This window comes from Lithobates pipiens, unplaced genomic scaffold (assembly GCF_037356315.1).
Source record: "Lithobates pipiens isolate NorthernLeopardFrog02 unplaced genomic scaffold, aLitPip1_a1.2 Scaffold_18, whole genome shotgun sequence".
Taxonomy (NCBI): Eukaryota; Metazoa; Chordata; class Amphibia; order Anura; family Ranidae; genus Lithobates; species Lithobates pipiens.
This window is the reverse complement of record NW_027507758.1, coordinates 381,651,184-381,670,810: the sequence shown is the minus strand read 5'-3', so window position 1 is coordinate 381,670,810 and position 19,627 is coordinate 381,651,184. Positions and strand designations below refer to the sequence as shown.

The 19,627-nt window shown below is 38.5% G+C and overlaps 1 protein-coding gene across 1 annotated transcript in view; it reads left to right on the top strand.

The window, feature by feature from the left end:
• Positions 1 to 19,627, top strand: part of CSMD1 (CUB and Sushi multiple domains 1) — a 2,539,710-nt gene that overhangs the window by 2,241,262 nt on the left and 278,821 nt on the right. Inside the window, exon 50 of the mRNA XM_077487775.1 lies at positions 367 to 552. Within this exon, the coding sequence (XP_077343901.1) occupies positions 367 to 552 (186 nt within the window). The remainder of the gene's footprint in view (positions 1 to 366; positions 553 to 19,627) is intronic.

The window sequence follows — 19,627 nt, the reverse complement described above, 5'->3', positions numbered from 1 at the left end:
AATACTTTCTGGTGTCAGAAATTCTAATTATCTTCTCCTGGGAGGATTCCTAAATGATCCTCTCTTGCTGCATGCTTGTTCTAGGTTACTAACTTAAAGTACTGAGTCATCATGTTTATTCTGATGTACTTGGAGTCTTAAATGGTCTTAGATAGTCAACATGATAAACTATAAATGTAAAATAACAATTCAGCAAAAATTATCTTTAAATCTAATTACAGAGAAATTTAAAAGGTCTCAGTACTGCTGATTTTTCTCAGCATACATATTGTGGTCTCAAAGTGTTGCAGCTAATATTATTTAAATTTATGTATATTTTTCATAAACATAATGCATACAACACTTGGCATTTATTTATATTTTCAGCTATATCCTGTGGAATTGCCCAGCCACCTGGAAATGGCTCAGTGTCTGGAAATGAGTTTACTTTGGGAAGCAAAGTGATATATGAATGTAATGAAGGCTACAGATTACAATCTAGTCAACAATCAACAGCAGTATGTCAAGAAGATGGATCATGGAGTAATGCAGGCAAACCACCTGTTTGTCAGCGTAAGTGTATCAGAATGTTTCTTATTTTTTTTTTATATATATAATCAAATTGCTTGTCATGTATTCAGGATTCAGTTGAAGAGATTCTATAAAGCTTGTCAAATGTAAAAGGCCTCAGCTCTTTTGAAAATACTTACATATACTGTTCTTTTTGTTGTTTTAGTAGTATTTCAATTACCAAATACTGTATATAGGTAATGCTGAAAATATTTGCATCAAAATTATACAAGCTAGTTCTTAAATCATCCTTTTCAAGTCATTACTATCAAATAAATTGTGAAGAGAAAACATGCCATCGTGGAAAGTTTTCCCTTCACATAAAGCCCTATATATTAAAGTATAGGAGAGCAATGGAAAATTGGATGTAGATTTCCAATCTTAAAGAGGAACATTACTCCCTTCCTCCTTATTGGTATTAATCATCAATATGATGGGTATTATCAATCAAATCTATACCAAACTATTTTATTTACCGTATATACTCGAGTATAAGCCGAGATTTTCAGCCTCTTTTTTGAGGCTGAAAGTGCCCCCCTCGGCTTATACTCGAGTCATCGCTGTCTGCCCGCTCGATCAGCGTGTCGAGCAGACAGACAGCGGCCATTCTATTCAAAAGCCGCGCCTCCGGCTCCGCCTTCGCCTGTGATAGGCGGAACACTGAATTTCCCAGCAGCCTGTGTTCCGCCTATCACGGACATCGTATCATCCTCGTACTACGGACGAGGATGATACGACGTCTGTGATAGGCGGAACACAGGCTGCTGGGAAATTCAGTGTTCCGCCTATCACAGGCGAAGGCGGCGGCGCAGCTTTTGAACTTTACAATGGCCGCCGACGAAGAGGGCACGGGACGGCACGGCACGGGACGGGACGGGACGGGGGCAAGGCAAGGCACGACACGGGACGGATGCAAGGAGGCAAGGCACGGCACGGGACGGAGGCAAGGAGGCAAGGCACGGGACGGAGGCTCGGGACAAAGGTAGGCTGGACACACACACACACACACACACACACACACACACACACACACACACACACACACACACACACACATGGATGGAGACACACACAGGGATGGATGGATGGATGGATGGAGACACACACACACAGGGATGGATGGATGGATGGATGGATGGAGACACACACACACAGGGATGGATGGATGGATGGATGGAGACACACACACACAGGGATGGATGGATGGATGGACACACACACACACAGGGATGGATGGACGGACACACAGGGATGGACGGACACACAGGGATGGACGGACACACAGGGATGGACGGACACACAGGGATGGACGGACACACACACAGGGATGGACAGGCATGTCTCACCCTCGGCTTATACACGAGTCAATAAGTTTGCCAGTTTTTTTGGGGGTAAATTGGGGGCCTCGGCTTATATTCGGGTCGGCCTATACTCGAGTATATACGGTAGGTATTGACAGCATGCTTTACCAGTAGAAAGTTCTATGCTGATTTTCTGCTGAAATAGCAACAACAACTGATAGAAAACCAATGTGGGAATTTAGCCAGACCTGTGATATTGATGTCTACTTACAACCAGCACTGTTGACCAGTGTTGTGTGTGAACTTTCAACTGTTTTTTGCAAATATGGAAAACTATTTTAATTGGTCGGGTAGGTGTTGTAATTGTTTCCCTTGCTACGTTCTCATAAATTATTTTCATGTTATTTTTTAATAATAATCAAAATTTTCAGATATGTGATGAGACATGAACTTATATTTTAGTGTAATATGTAGTATACCATGGTATACTCTGTCTCTCAAGATGCTTATTTACAAAAGACAAGGTGCTCATAGACATAAGGCAACTAAGTCTGGCTGGTAATGGAACCATTTGAAGATCCATTTGAAGATCCTGTAATCCTGAAAACCTATAATGAAAGACATGCAAGGCTACTATTGCTACCTGTTATGTCTCTTCTTATAGGTTTCTCCATTTGAGAATTATTGCTGTCATACATACTGGTTTCACATTATGGCAAATGACATGGAATAAGAAGGCAGATGAGGTGTTTTGGTTCTTAATTACTGCATGTTTATTGATTTTATGTGTATTAAGGTTATTCAGTATTTTAATAATGGGTTCAGCTATTTTAATTTCTGTATTATGACATGTTTTCTCTTCAAGTACAGCCCTATATTGTATATTTAAGTATAGAGGTACAATGGGAAATATATATATAACACTATTGTGTTTATCATTGTAATTGGTCAAAGTGATCACATGGTACAGACGGGGCCAATCATAGCCCATCTGTACAATGTAATTAGGATGGACATACACTGTGCAAATTTCTTTCTTGCAACCAAGTGTTCCTCCATAAATACAGGCAGTGTTGACAGGTAAATCAGCCGTTATCTTCTCCTAGCAGGGGGGTGGGGTGAGCCATGCCTGCTGGGAGAACACAGTGATTATTGCTACCGTTAATCGCAAGAAATTTCCGACAGGCTGGTTGTACCCAAGCTGATCGATTGATCAACTTGGTACATTAAGCCTGCCAATAACGGTTCGAATCTTGGCCTGTTCCTGCTGAACCAGCCGAGGTTCAAACCATGATGTATGGCCATTTTTAGCTGTAGCCAATCATAGCTAATCACAACACTACACACCAAATTAATCAATTTCATTAGGTAAAAATGGTTGTTTATAACAGTGATATTTACTGTTGTAAACAATCATAGTGTGCAAAAAAAAATCCTGATCACCACCCCAGAGTAGTACCGTGCTACTATGGTATCACATATAATAATTATACATATATATATATATATATATATATATATATATATATATATATATATATATATATATATATTTTTTTTATATATATATATACTGTCACCAGTCAGTGTCCCTAATCGCCACCACACCAGTTATATGATGACGCTGTACTGCACTGATGACAATATGTCAAAAATAAAACAATTGTGAAAAAAACGATTTACATTTTTTTATATCTACAAAACAAAAAAATTACAGCTTCAAAAAACTCTCTATGCCTCTTACTAAATACCTTGGACTATCCTGTTGTTTTCTGGCCTCAAGAAATGAGAGGACATCCGTACACCAGGAGTGATTGATTTTTAGATATATATACCATAGTTTGTGGACTCTATACCTTTCCTACATTCTAAATAATATACACACTGATTTGGGTTATTTTCACCAAACAAATGTATACATTTTGGCCTAAATGTAGAAAGAAATATTATTTATTTGCAAAATGTTGTAACAGAAACAAAGATTTATTTATTTATTTTCAAAATGTTCTGTCTATTATTTACTCAGCTATCAAAAAACAAAAAAAATGGCACCAAATAAAATCCCTACTTGTGGTAAAAAATGATAACAAATTAATATGGGTAAAGTGTTGCTTGACCACGCAATTGTCATTCAAAGTATGACAGCACTGATAGCTGAAAATTGGCCTGGGCAGGCAGGGGGTAAAAGCGTCCAATATTGGGGTGGTTAAACACTAGAAGTGAAGAAATGTTATACATATAGATTTCCACTTCGGATAAACTCCTAGAATGTGCAGGGGGTAAGAAGAAAGTCCAATGGAGGATCAAATGAAAATGGATGGGGCATCTCCAAGAAAAAGGGAACACACATTTCATACCATTAGTGAGGACTCCTCTACCCATACATTGCAGGATACTTACCTCATCAATAGGAAAATGTTTTGGTTTAGTGTGAATATGTTTTAAGGTGTTATATTTTAAAGCCCTGAAACTATTGAAATATCCTTACAATATGTAGGTCACTATGATATGAACCCAAAGATGTGGTTTGCAAAATTTCAATAATATATATATATTTTTTTATACTTACCCACTTTACAAAGCCATGCAGGATACCATGGTCTAATAATATTAACATCAAAAATAATATTAATACACATCATCATTATCATCATTTTATCAAAGTTGCATTTTCACCTATATATTCATAACATGATGGTTAAAGATTAGCATTATTTTTCAGCATCAAATGTTTGGTGTTGAAATTAAGTCATAAGATATTTTTGTAATAGGAAGTAAACTTTAAAAATATAAATCTTTTTAGTAAGGCAGAAGAAGTTATTACCAATGCCGGTTTTTAATATCAAGAGTCATTGATCAAACTTACTAACGTGTATGTTCTTATTGAACTTGCAATACTGTAAAATTTGAAATGCCTTTAAAAGAGATATTTATCATTGCTTTTTTCTGAAGCTTCAGTGATCAGAGCTTTACTGAAAGCAAAGACAATTACATGGCCTTGACAGTTTAATTTAGTTTTCACTTTTAAAGGGAGGGCTGAGTAGGGAATTTGAACATTTATATTGATTAAAGGCCTTATATTATGATGGTATCTTGGGAACTACTAATTAATATATCCTGGTTCTGTGTCTGGTTTACACAAACATCACACTGAATAGCCTTGATGCTGTGGTCACCAAAATGTGTTTTATTGATTTTAACACTTTATTTCTTTCACAGTATTAACTGCATTTTTTCCACTGTTGAATCTCTGTCAGGGAGGTGTACTCAGTGATCACTAAAAAAATAAGGTTTATTAAGATTTTCTCCAGATTGTATGGGACCCCTCTCTTGATACATACCTTCTCCCCCCCCCCCCCCCCCCAGTATTCCACATGTGTTGCATGTGTTGGAGATGGGAAGCAGCAACGGACTCCCTTTTACACATTTGGTGGCCGTGTCCATCCTTGCAGCAGTATTAGTCAGATGTCCACAGTCTCATTTACAAAATTACTACCTACAACCTAGATTTTACTTCAAGCCCAATTTTTACTACACCATACATTTCTTTATAAATCTGCCTATTTCAAATCACTAGCTAGGCATCTTGTCAATGCAGCTAGGACATGCATTCCACTTTTCTGGGGTAAAAAGTCTAAATGTAAATTAACAGACTGATTAGGATGAATTCAAATGATTGCTGGAATGGAAGAGCTTATCCATATAGCTCGGGATACCCCCTCCAAATTCACAAAAACTTGGGCATGTTGGTTGCAATTACTGAATTCTGTGGCATACTTGTCTTGGTCAAAAGAATACTCATTCATTTGACCAATTTCAACTTGTTGGTTAGCTTTAGGTCTAAGACCCACCTATATTCTCCACTCTGAGGATGGTGGGGACCTCATAGTGACTTTCTTTGTCCCCTCACGCTAGGTCAAGGTTTTTTTTCCTCCATTTCTGCTACCCTTTCTTTTTCACATGCCCTTGCACCCACTCACCATCCACCACATTGTTTTTTGTTTTTTCTTCATTTTTTTCCCTCTTCTGGGAACTATTGCCACCATCTGGATATGTACTTAGTTCCTGGTGCACTCTTCCTACAACACAAACTACACTAATGTGTATATGATAGGAGTTTGGTTCCTTAAAGTATTGTACTGTATTTATGGTTTGCCTTGATTATTTATTCACACAGTGTGAGCACAACCAAATGTGATCATATGACAAAATGAGCAGACTAGTTATGCTTTTGTGAGCAATGCAGGAGGGAGAATAGAGAAGCAGTTGTTTCAAAACATATGACACTGTGGTGCCAGTTTTTAAACTGAATATGCGTCACAGTAAATAGGATCGTGATTGCTGCTTACTGGTCTGCCCTTTGAGTTTGGATCGTTTGGCTTGTCCTCATTTTAATCACAGCTGTTTCCTGCCATGGATGTCTGGAGGTTGATTTGACTCCACAGATACAGATTAATACTACAGGCCCTGTATCACTTACCCTCTGGTAAGCGCATATGTTGTGTGGTGGAGGTTCACAAGCACTGGTGTTTCTGTTTACACAGAAGAATTTGATTAAGTCACCATTTTCACTTCATTCACTGGACTTTGATATAATTACGTTATTTCTTTTATTTTAGGATTTATTATTGTTATCACGTATTTATCACGTATTACACATTTATTTAATCACATGTTCATTCATGAGTATGATTTTATATTTATTATGGTGATTTTTTGTGTCATTTATTGTCATATATTATTACATTATTTCAGCTTAACATTATGAGCAGCTATATTCTATGTTTTGGTTATGGTGTTTGTAGATATCTTACAAGTTTGAGCTTCAACTATATTTTTAGTGATTTATTCATTTCGTTTTTAAAGCGGTATCTAACCCCATTTTTTTCTATTTATTCACATACAGTATACTTGTCTTAATGGCATCTCCCCCTCTACTAGCTTCACATTTACATTGACTGTTAAGCCGTGTACACACGTTTCAGCGGACAGTCCGCTCGTGTGTGGGCTTCAGCGGACTTTTTCAGCGGACAGTCTGGCGGACTAAGTCTTTCGGAATTTCCGTAATACAGTCCGTCCAACTTTGGTTTCAGCGGACAGTCCGCTCGTGAGTAGGCAAGTTGGACGGACTAAGTATGGCGCATGCTCAGAAAGGATTTACACGGCGAAAGGTTGCATTGCAGTGTATTGGACGTCGTATTTCTAGTCCCGTCGTACGTGCTGTACACGTCATCACGCAAGCTTTCAGCGGACTGTTTGTTCATCGTGTGTGGTCAAGTCCGTTCATTCGAAAGTAGGACAGACTGTCTGTCGGATTGTCTGACGGACTTAGTTGGCCAGACAGTCCGCCCGTGTGTACGCGGCTTTAGTCACCATATTATTAGATCATGTTTTCTCATATATATTATGCATCTGCATGTTTTGCATCTTTTGGAACCTGTGCCACTGAATAAACAAACGTTGTACCAGCTTTTTTTATTCACCTTATTTGAAGGAAGCCTTAAGCCTCCCTACAAGGTTGTGACATGTTCTGTTTCTATTTCTCTTTGATATCCAATAGAAATTCTTTGGAAATAAAAAAAATAACTCCTAACTCCAACCAAAATCTGAATAGAAAGGAACTGTTACAATTTAAATGTTGTCTGTGTGATCATAGTGGGGAATTCTTTTGTTTTCCTGTTCTCTCTGACAGCCATTACCTGGACAGGAAGTGAAGGGAGTTTCTAAATCGTCCTCATTTTACTCGAGTATGTGTTCATTTGTTGCCTCCTTTAGGTAGATTTCCACTCATTTATTGTTCTGTCTGTAACCTGTAAAAATGCATGAAATGTGGAAAGATCTCCTAAAGTGTATTCCCATTCTGCAGTCAAATTTGGGAAATTTCCATTATATGTTTGTTATATGCTCCAATTTACACAGCATGCCTCATGTTTGACTTCAATGATTTCTGAACAATGCCAGCGTGAGTCTCCTCTCATTGGCATGCAGTACAATGCAAGAAATGTAAAGGATAAGTTCACCTTTTTACAAATTATAATAAATGCACATTTTTTGCAGGTAAAGAAATGTGCATTTATTATTTTTTGTTGTAGGAGCCTGTGAAGCATTGCACCGGTGATCAGCAGATTGCTGATGCCATGCAGAACTCCTGCAGCCCTTTCAGTGTGTCTGCTTGCTTGTACCCCACATGAGCCAGCTGAGAACACTCTGGCAGGAAGAATAAAGCACCTAGTAAAATGCTCACAGCACATGGTAGTTAATTGATAACTAAAAGTCAACAGCCCCTAAGGATGTTGGGACTTGTAGTTTTCCATTCACAGAGTACTGTCAATGAGTGACTGATCCAAGCAGGCAGAGCCCCACATGACTGTTTTTTTTTTAAATATTGACAGCTAGCGGGGGATAGAAGATCCCAGCTAGCTGTTAGAGCAGTGGTCAGGCACCAGTCCTTTCACAACCTGTTACCAAAGGTGAACATATCCTTTAACTTCTAAAGCTAGCCATAGGCAGACCAAAATTCATCTGGTTTAGCAAGGACCAGCAGAATTTTGATCCATGTGTGGTCATCCCTGTTCAACAGAACTTGATCTTCAGATCAAGTTCTGTTGAACAGTACATTTGAAAAACTTTTGTCAAACAATAGCAATTAGTGCAAATAGACTTTAAACCCCATTTCTGGAAGAAATTGGAGACAGGCTCTGGGAGTATGTAATTTTGAAACAGCATAAAGATACATAGGATGTAATTTTTTGAGGTACAGACTGGTGGAAATAATCAATAATCCATATTTTTTGTATCAAGTAAGTTCCCCAGCACAATTTCCAGTTCATCAGCAAAAAACAGAACTAAACCGTTTATCCATTCTGATTACATAGCCACATAGTTTATAAGGATGAAAAAAGACACAGGTCCATCCAGTTCAACCTATGTGTGCGTATGCGTGTGTTTTTTATTCTCTAACAGTTCGTGTTTTGAAGTTGTCAACACTTTCAGCTACTGCCACTTCCTGGGGGAAAGAGTTCCACATTTTACCTACTCTAACATAAAATAAACTTTTCCTCAATGTAAGGTTAAAGTTCCTTTCATCTAACCTCCAACAGGGGCCACGTGTCCTCTTCAGGTATCTTAGAGTAAATAGCGTATTACAATAAACTTACATCACCTTTGATATACAATATTCTTACAATGTAATCATATGCCCCCTCAAGCATATCTTCTCCAGGCTGAATAACTATAATCTATGTAATTGATCCTTAACTGAGGTTCTCCATACACCCTTATTCATTTTGTTGCTGAACTCTTTCTAATTAAACAATGGGAGTTATTTATGAAAGGCAAATCCACTTTGCACTACGAGTGCAAACTACAAGTGGAATTGCACTGAAAGTGCACGTGGAAGTGCAGTCACTGTATATCTGAGGGGTAGATCTGAAATGAGGAGAAACTCTGCTGATTTTATTATCCAATCATGTGAAAGCTAAAATGCAGTTTTTTTTATTTTGCTTGCATGTCCCCCTTGAATCTACAGTGCCTGCATTTCCAAGTGCACTTTGCACTTGTAGTGCAAAGTGGATTTGCCTTTAGTAAATAGCCCCCAATGTCTTTTATGAGGATTGGTGATTGATACTAAACTGCATATTCAAAATGAGAGCAATCAAGTGTTTTGTAAATGGGTATACGTATTGGTTCATCTCTTGAATGTATGCAATTTTTTAAGTATTTTACTTGCATTTGTAGCTTAGCATTGCATGCTATTGCCAAATCTATGGTCTACAAACACATCCAAATCCTTTTCATCACTGATGCTCCCAGGGAAGCCCCTCCTAATGTGTATTTTGCATGTGTATTTTTGGTACCCAATTAATAAATTTACAAGTCTCAATATTGAACCTTATCTGCCATGTAGTTGTCAAGCACCCTATATTGTCTAAGTCCTCCTGTAATGATTCTACATCAAGTGCCACATTTATTCCCTTGCATAATTGAATATCATCATCACGGAAATTTAGTTCTTCATTTCAACCTCTATATTATTATTAAAAATATTTTAACAGCATTGGCCCCAGGAGGGAACCCTGAGACACCCCACTCACAACTTTAGGCCATGCAGAAAATTAGTTAATGTAACCAGTTTTCTTATATACGGTACATGAAATTTCATTCATTCCAGTTTACCTTATTTTAAAAATGAAAGTCATTATCTTCATCTGTAAAAACTGAAGAGAAAAAAAAATATATAATACACCTGCATTTTCCCTATCTATTCTTTCATAAACTTTTTATTATTGATATATTTGAAAACATTTGTGGGATTTGTTTTACTTGCTGTATGAATGTGTTTCTCGTATTGTATTTTAGCCCTGATTGCTCACTTGCATTTCTTTTTTGCATTCCCTGTGAATCTGGAATGCCAAGGATGTCTCCCCTATTTAGTACTTTTTAAAGGCTTGTTTTGTCTCATGTATTTCTTTTTACACTAAAATTTTGAAACAGGTTTTATTTTATTTTTATGCTTGTTACCCAGTGAAATACAATGATGAATGCCTTGTTTTTTCTTTGTTGCAAATATGTGGTCCCATTTAGTGTCGCACAGTAAGCCTCACAGTCTAATAAAGTTAGATTTTTTGGAATTCAGAGCTCTCGTCATACCAACATCCTTCTCTTTCCTGTAAGCTATGGCAGATGTGATTACACCATGATCACTATTACCCAAGGTGTCTCAAACTTGCACATCTGTAATAAGATCTGTGTTGTTTGCAATTAATAGAGCCAATGGGACATTTTTTGCTGTTGGGGCTTTCACCATCTATTCCATGAAATTGTCCTGCAATCGATTTAAGAAATGATGAACCCTTATTGACTGTGTAGTTCCATTTTCCCAATCAATATCAGGATGATTAAAATTGACCAAAATAATGACATTGCCCTGTTCCCCAGCCATTTCTGTCTGTAAGGAGCTGAAACTTCTCCTCATCACTTTTGTTAGGGAACCTGTAACATACTCTCACAAGCAATTTACAATTTTCTGCACTCCAAGCCCTTGTACACACGGTCAGAGAATCCGTCGGAATGTGTCCTATCGGACCGTGTCGTCGGATAATCCGACTGTGTGTGGTATGCATTGGGCTGATTCCGTCAGAATATCCGTCGGACCCAATTTTCCAACATGTTGGAAATATTTCCCAACCAACTGGTTCGATCGGACATACTCCGATCATGTGTAGAGAATTTTGATCGGACCAGTGCCACGCATGCTCAGATCAAATTCCTACATCAAAGCTATTGGCTACTAGCCTGAACGTAGTCCCATCGTAACGAAATTACGTCATCACGTTCTGAATGATCGGATTTTTCAAGAACTTAGTCCAACCGTGTGTATGCAACAGTTTCGGACAAGATCCGACGGACAAAATCTGACGGACAAAATCCGACGGATTTGGTTGTCGAAATCTCCGACCGTGTGTACAGGGGCTTAGAGCTCCATCCATAATGACTCTGCACCATCACAGTTTTTGTTAGTGATATCTTCCAAACTCACTTTCAGCTTGCTCTTCACATACAAGTATACCCCTCCATCTCTTCTGTTAATTCTGCCCCTCAACCTGCCTGGTTTAAAATCCTGTATTCATACACTGGTGGGGTACCACACTACCACATACCCAGAGGGTGGAGGGAGGAACACACCAGTACAACCTCCTCACTTTGGCATGACCATGCAAGCTGCCACCCACATGGGACAAATCTTGTCCCATCAGGTGAATTTCTCTATGTCCCCCTGCTACCTTTACTCGTGCTCTACAAAGACACTCCCATGATTTTTTACGAGTACGCTTCCAAAAGCGCTGTCTTTCCATTTCCTTTGGGCCTACACTAGCCACCTTGACAGTAAGGAATTTACTAATTACTTGGTACCTTTTTTTAAATGAGGTGAACATCTGAGCTTTATGGGTCAGATATCGGTAAAGTTATAAAGCGCTCCCTCAATTTAAACTAGACCACCCTTTTTCTCTTTACTTAATTTAGAAGGAACCACATTTTTAAACACAAAGTTATAAGCGGGGGCTCTTTTATTGGAGTGACACTGGTCTCTCTCTGCATTCTATGTACGGGTACACTTTTACTGTCCAAACTTAGCGTCACTTGTTTCCTCATGTACACTGCATGCTTCATTTTGTCAGTTTCATCACTAACATCCTCATATGACTGCAGCCTCATCCTGGTCTCCCTCTGAAGGACATCCTGACTGTCTTGCCAATTTGAGGTTTTTAAGTCATGTAACACCTTGCTGAGCTTTGGGTCATTTCCCTCCGACCATCATTTACCACAATCCTCCTCAGAGCTTAGAAATTCCTCAAACCTCAGGAAATCTTCAAAAGAATTACCCTCCCAATCCTGTAGGGGGCCCAATTCTGCTGTACCCTTTACCTCTTCTAAGTCAGTCACACCATTCATCTCCACACAGTTTTTAGGATTAGTAGCAACCGCATCACCTTGACCATCAGGTCTGCCATTATTTTTATTGTCACCCATGGTAACTAAACCATCAAAAATTATCAATGTGCTACATTTTTCATCATGGTCAGAAAAATCAATGCATTTGTCATAATTCATTTCACCCACGTTCGTCAGGATAGTGTTTGGAGAGGAACTTCACCCAGCGGAGAGGTTGTCTATGGCAGCTTCACTATACACCACTCCACTGGCATAATATCCTCTGCCAGCAACTGTCCTGACCCCTGACCATCATCACAAAAAAAAAAAAAAAAACCTGCATGAATTCTTCACTCCTAATACCGTCGCTGCTTCAGACCTGACAATTGTGTAGTCCGTGCATAAAGCGTACATGCGAGGCCTCTTTATTAGGGATGAGCTTTGAGTTTGAGTCGAACTCATGTTAAACTTGAACATTGCCTGTTCGCCTGTTCACCGAACAGTGAACAATTTGGGGTGTTCGCGGCAAATTCGAAAAGCCACGGAACACCCTGTACAAGTCTATGGGGGAAATCTAAAGTGCTAATTTTAAAAGCTTATATGCAAGTTATTGTCATAAAAAGTGTTTGGGGACCTGGGTCCTGCCCCAGGGGACATGTATCAATGCAAAAAAAACTTTTAAAAACTGATGTTTTTTCAGGAGCAGTGATTTTAATAGTGCTTAATGTGAAACACTAAAAGTGTACTATTCCTTTAAATTTCATACCTGGGGGGTGTGTATAGTATGCTTGTAAAGGGGCACATGTTTCCCATGCTTAGAACTGTCCCTGCACAAAGTGTCATTTCTACAGGAAAAAAAATTAAAATCACTTGCGGCTATAATGAATTGTCGGCTCCCCATAATACAGAGAACAGTCATTGAAAGTCATTGATAAAAAAAAGCGTGGGGTTCCCCCAAATTCAATTACCAGGCCCTTCAGGTCTGGTATGGATATTAAGGGGAACCCCTTGTCAAATAAAAAAAAATTATGTGGCATTCCCCCTAAAAATCCATACCAGACCCTTTATCTGAGCACGCATCCTGGCAGTCTGCAGGAAAAGGGGGGGCGAGAGAGCGTCCCCCCTCCTGAACCATACCAGGCCACATGCCCTCAACATTGGGAGGATGCTTTGGGGCCCCCAAAGCACGTTGTCCCCATGTTGAGGAAGACAAGGGCCTCATCCCCACAACCCTGGCCGGTGGTTGTGGTGGTCTGCGGGTGGGGGGCTTAGCAGAATCTGGAAGCCCCCTTTAACAAGGGACCCCCAGATCCTGCCCCCCTGTTTGAAATGGTAAGGGGGTACAAAAGTGCCCCTACCATTTCACAAAGAAAGTGTAAAAAATAGTTAAAAAAGACACACACATGGTTGCAAAAGTCCTTTATTAAAATGAAAAAATTTTTTTAAAAAAGGTTCCAGCGGTGGTAATCCACTCTTGCTATCCAGCGACAGATGATCATCGCTCCGGGGTCCAGCGATGGCTGATCTGATCCAGCGATGGGTGATCTTTCCCTCCAGCGCAGCGCATCTATCCTCTGTCTCCACCGGAGACACTGCGGGAATCCCAGCAGCCTGACACTTCTTATCTGAGGAGGGCGGGGCCATCCGTTACCTGACCCCGCCCCCTCTGGCGCAAGGGGAAAGCCGGACTTCCCCAGTGACGTATGGGTGACTCCACCCCACTCTGATGTAATGGAAACCTGCGGGTCACGAAGTTCACAGAAAAGTGACTTACTAACCCACAAGACATTGTCGATGCGTTTAGTACCTATTATAGTACCCTCTACAATTTAAAGGAAGACTCTTCCTCTCCACCACCTGATCCTAAGAGTGTTCAATTTTTTTCTAGATGCGATTAATTTACCTTCCCTGACCACCACTCAAATAGAGCTTCTTAAACTCTCCTTTGAAGTCACAGAAATCAGCAAAGCTATTGACACTAACAAATAATTAATCTGGGCAAGTGTTCCGCTTGCCTGTGTTCCCTATTACCTGTAACCTTTTAAAACGAATAAAAACTATTGGAAAGATATAGTAGGAAAGTGTAGAGCTTTTTTATACTTTCCGTTTATCATCATCTCCAAAACAATTTGCCCTCCAAATATTGCTATTTGACTGGAATGGGTGCTTAGGTGAGCACTGTGCTTGTTGCTGTCACTTATTTCTCTTGCTGGTAATCAATGTTTGGCTAATGCTTAATTATAGCTTTTCCAATTCCCATGAAGTAAACTTGTTACAGGCCTTGAAAATGTATAAAAAATATGTAATAAGACACTACATGGAGTGAAATCCATATAAAAACAATCAATAAATTAAAATATATGGATGTATATATATATATATATATATATATATATATATACATATATATATATATATATATATATATATATATATATATATATATATATACATATATATATATATATATATATATATATATATATATATATATATATATATATATATACATATATATATACATATATATATATATATATATATATATATATATATATATATATATATATATATATATATATGTTTTTTTTTTATATAAAAATTCTGAACTTTCCTGTAAGATAAGAGATTTACCACACATTATTAAATATTTTAGTCAATCATCTTCTATTTATTGCTGAAGCCCATCCCCCACTCCACAATAAGGATATAAACAACACGAAAGCCACATAACATCATCAAATTCTCCTGTTACTTTAGTCCATATAGAGTAAAACAATTGCAAACATACTGTCTCCACATGACATACCACACTCTGAAGATGTGTTTTACCCCCAATGGGCTTGCTCACAGTGATAGAATTGGTACAAAAATCTCTAGGCGATATTTCAACTTCCTAAATATGGTAACCTCTGCTCAAAATGGACCTTCCAAAAATGAAATGTTTTATTTACTGAAAGCCCCATTTCCAATACAGGTGGCTTAAAAACATTGAGCAACAGTTATAAGAAATTACTTCATACACACCGTGACTCCAGGGGAAGCTGGGAACTTCTTTAAGGAATAAGCTCCAGCCTATTTTGTGATTTGAATACCCAGCTATCCCATGAGACAGCAGTTGGGCAAGATAACTTCATTTGCTGCGCCTCACTGGAACTGAAAGAAGCCAGGGCCAAATTCTTTATTTTTAATGTTTTTTTTGTTTGTTTTTTTGCAGCAATTTAGGGGTTGAGGTGCTGTCAGTAAATTAGGCTTTCCATTTTTATTGAATGTTTATTTAAACATTTCTTTTGCCATGTGCTTAACTTTCAATTGCTTAGTCCTTATTTTAGTCTTTTCTCCATCAGTCTAAAATTGCTCCAAAATTATTTAAAAAGCGCTACAGCAACTGATAAAACATATTAAAAATATGCTATCCTGGGGTAATAAGTAGATTTTTTTTATGAATATTGTCTTTAGCAAATGCCCAATATCACTTGCGGTGCACATTTTATTATGCAAATTAATACTTATCTGCCATTTTTTTTTAATACTTTTTTTTTTCAATTCGTTTTTATTTAAATTTCAAAAGTTGACATACATATATACAACAGAATGTACTAACAAAGTGGATTAATCTTCTCTCCTATTGTCTTCGTTCTCCTCCAAAAACACACAGTTACTACACAGTGAACAGGCATGTACTTATTACATTAGATACTACTCAGGATCTCTCACCGTCCACAACTTATTACTAATTATTGGTTGAGTCTTTTTGAGGCTGACACTCCCCACGCATCCCGGCCCCCCATAGGGAACTCACTGCACCATGGAGCGCGGAGCGGTGCCTCCCCCTTACGCCTGTACATCAGGCGGGTGCCAGTCTGTTTTCATAATAGGTGAACTCTTGATATCCTCAGAAGCACTTTCGAACCAGCCCTCTGTAGGCCTCCTCAATTCAGCGTGTCTGCACTTGCACCCAGAGCTAGCTCTCCCAAGTTGCCCACCTGTAGTTACTGGGTCTCCTATAATTAAGGCCCAGTTGAGGAGGAAACCAACTAGCTATCTTCCTTATTTCCTTGGCATAAAGGAAGAAGTAATCCATAAAACTTAAAAAAAAGAAAAACCAACATTACTAACTAAACTTTAATCAACTTACGCTGACCACCACACAACACTGTCCATCACCCCATCCACTGAGCCATTTATAGCCCACTATAATACCTCTTATGATTTATAATCTAGTGGTTTGATTGTGGAAATTCGTTTAACCAGCAATTCCAAATATCATTACATTTTTTGATAGAGTCTTGATTGCCTGCCAATTTTTTTTCATATAAGGCGGACTTATGTACTCTTTTTAGTATCAGACACATTGGGGGCTTTGTTGGATTTCCAAAGCGATGCTATTGTCATACGAGCTGCTGTTAGGATTTGTATGATTAAGTAGCGTAATTATTTGGGGACATACTCTATCTTTAAGTGTAGGAGCGCTAACTCCACTTGTGGAGAGATAAAGAACCCAGTTAACCTGGGAATTAAAGGGAAAATCCCATTCCAGAAGCTGCATAGACATTTGTATGACCAAAACACATGGAACATAGATCCAGTTGCACCGCATCCTCTCCAGCATTTAGCATCTGAAGAGGGGAAGATAGTAGACAGTTTAAGGGGGACTAAATAGTTCCTATTGGACATTTTCAGGAAATTGTCCAATTGATACACCTGGAGGCTCCAAATGTAGTTTGTCTAGCTTGTTTCCATTCTCTACTGCTAAACTGACTTCCAAAATCTTCCTCCCACATCCTCATATGGGTTGTTTTAATATTCCCTACATCTGACTGTAGTTCTTGCCACAGCTCTATCTACTTCTATATGTCTTACAACCTTATTCTTAAGTAAATGCCTAACCTGGAGGGTTTCATACTAGCTGTACTCTGGTTGCTTGCACATTAAGGGATGGGATTAGATATTCTAGGCTCATGATCGGCGCTTCTATCCTGAGATGATCTTATGTAGTGGGATGCTTTTGGTGACCTCTATTCCAAGCATGCATGGAGGCCTGGATTGTTGAGAAGCTTGGTACAAGTGTTGGCAGGTCAGTCCTAGCCGCAAGTAATTTTAATACATGTTTTAACTGCTTGATAATCAGTTGGTACTGTCAATAAAATCTGAACCTTTTAGTGTGAAATGCCTAAATTCCAATGATATTTTATAATTGAAAAATGAATACAGTTTTTTTTTTTATCAGGTTTCCTCATTGCCTGTATTTCATTTAGATGTGTTAGATATAATTTAAATATCACCTGGTGTATCAAAGATATGCTTTGCGGATTCTGAATCTGAATGAATGAGATAATGGATTATGAATTTAATTTGTATATAGGCATAACATTGTTGTTGTTCAAAGTGAAGGAATAGCAACAAGGGTTTATACCTACAACAAATAACTCACAGGCATTTTACCTGGGGCCTTAAGAAAAATGTATTTCATTACTGGTGCCTTTTGTGTGAAGCTCTTTCAAATGCTGATGTCCTGGCTAATGTCTTGGCATCTATTTACTTCAACATTTTCCTCCAGCTGTTGGATTAATAGAATGTTTGCCACCAACATGAGAACTAAGCATTTACATAAAAGGGCACTGTTTTCAGAAATGTATGCATGTAGTTATAATTTTACCTCAATTAAGCTGTGAAAATTGATACAAAATGATGTCTGGCTGTCAGTTCTACCTTTGTTTTTTTAAATGAGACATGTAAGCAAACTACAAAAACAAGTGTTGTAAAAGCTATAGGAATAGTCACATACATGTGTTTGACTTCTTTTAAATGCACCTTTTAGTAGCAAAGCCAAATATCCACTTTAGAAAAAGCATATTTGAGACCATGCTGGTCTGATGCTTATTTGGTCTTCAACACACAAACAAAAAAAAACACATCCATAATAAATGCTGGCAATTAGCATAGCAGATATGAAATAAAGGGGCCAAAGTATAAAAACATCAGTAAAGGGGATTCCAAGTCTTAAAAAAAATACAATGGAAAATACTCTTCTACCTTCGGTATAGCACATATAATTCTAGGGTCATTTGAGCCAGCTGCTGTGAGACTTAAAGCCCCAAAAATATTGCACATTGATAATTAGATGAAAGGTAATTTTAATACTCTTTCCTTCTTAGCCCCAGTCACGCCAATGGTGACACTGAAATCGTGCTGCTTCATTTGAAGTAACAAAATTTCAAAGTAGTACTGCTTCAGGTGCTGCTTGAAAGACATCGGTGACTTCATGCACAGCTGTCTATGCAAGGCGTACCTGAACTTGCAAAACGTAGTGCAAGAACGATTTTGAGGGAGTCGGAGTCACACTGATTTGACCACTTCCATTGCAGACAATAGGGTGCAACTTGTCACATGATTTGAAACTATTAAAACCTCCCAAAAGCTGTAGTGTTTTAAAAAAGAATTAAGTGCTTGGAGCCACCTTTCAAGTGCCGAATCTGATATGACTCACTGGACTAACTGGCATTTATCAGCTGCAGAAGTATCTGAGATGTGTAAACTGGAGAAGTACAGAGGGTAGAACATTGAAACATCCTTCCATTAACCCAATATTGTTGTATATATTGGTGAAAGCCCTGGGAAATCTCGTATAGATGTGAAATTTGTCACTAGGAAAGCCAAGTATTGCAGGGAAAAGGTGTCTGGCAGTCTGGCAAAGATAGATCAACTGATCACTTAAATTGAGAGCAGGGGGGGGGGGGGTTGCCCTAAAATGAAAGAGGCTGCACATAGACAGGGTTCACACACACACACTATATATATATATATATATATATATATATATATATACCAAAAGTATTGGAACACCTACTTTTACACGCACATGAACTTTAATTGCATCCCAGTCTTAATCCATAGTGCTCAATATTGGGTTGGCTTACCATTTGCAGCTATAACAGCTTCAACTCTTCTGGGAAGGCTGTCCACAAGTGTGTCTATGGGAATGTTTTACCATTCTTATAGTGGGACTTTTGTCAGGTCATGCACTGTTGTGGATGGAAAGGCCTGGCTCGCAGTCTCTGCTCTAGTTTATCCCAAAGGTGTTCTATTGGGTTGAGATCCACCCCAAACTTGCTCATCCATGTCTTTATGAACCTTGTTTTGTGCACTGGTGCAAATCATTTGGTGGAGGGGGAAATATAGTGTTGGGTTTGGGCTTGGCCCCTTAGTTCAAGTGAAGGGAACTCTTAAGGCATTAGCATACAAAGACATTTTGGACAATTTTATGCGTCCAACTTTGGATGAACAGTTTGGGGATGGCCCCTTCCTGTTCCAAAATGACTGAGCACCAGTGCACAAACAAGATC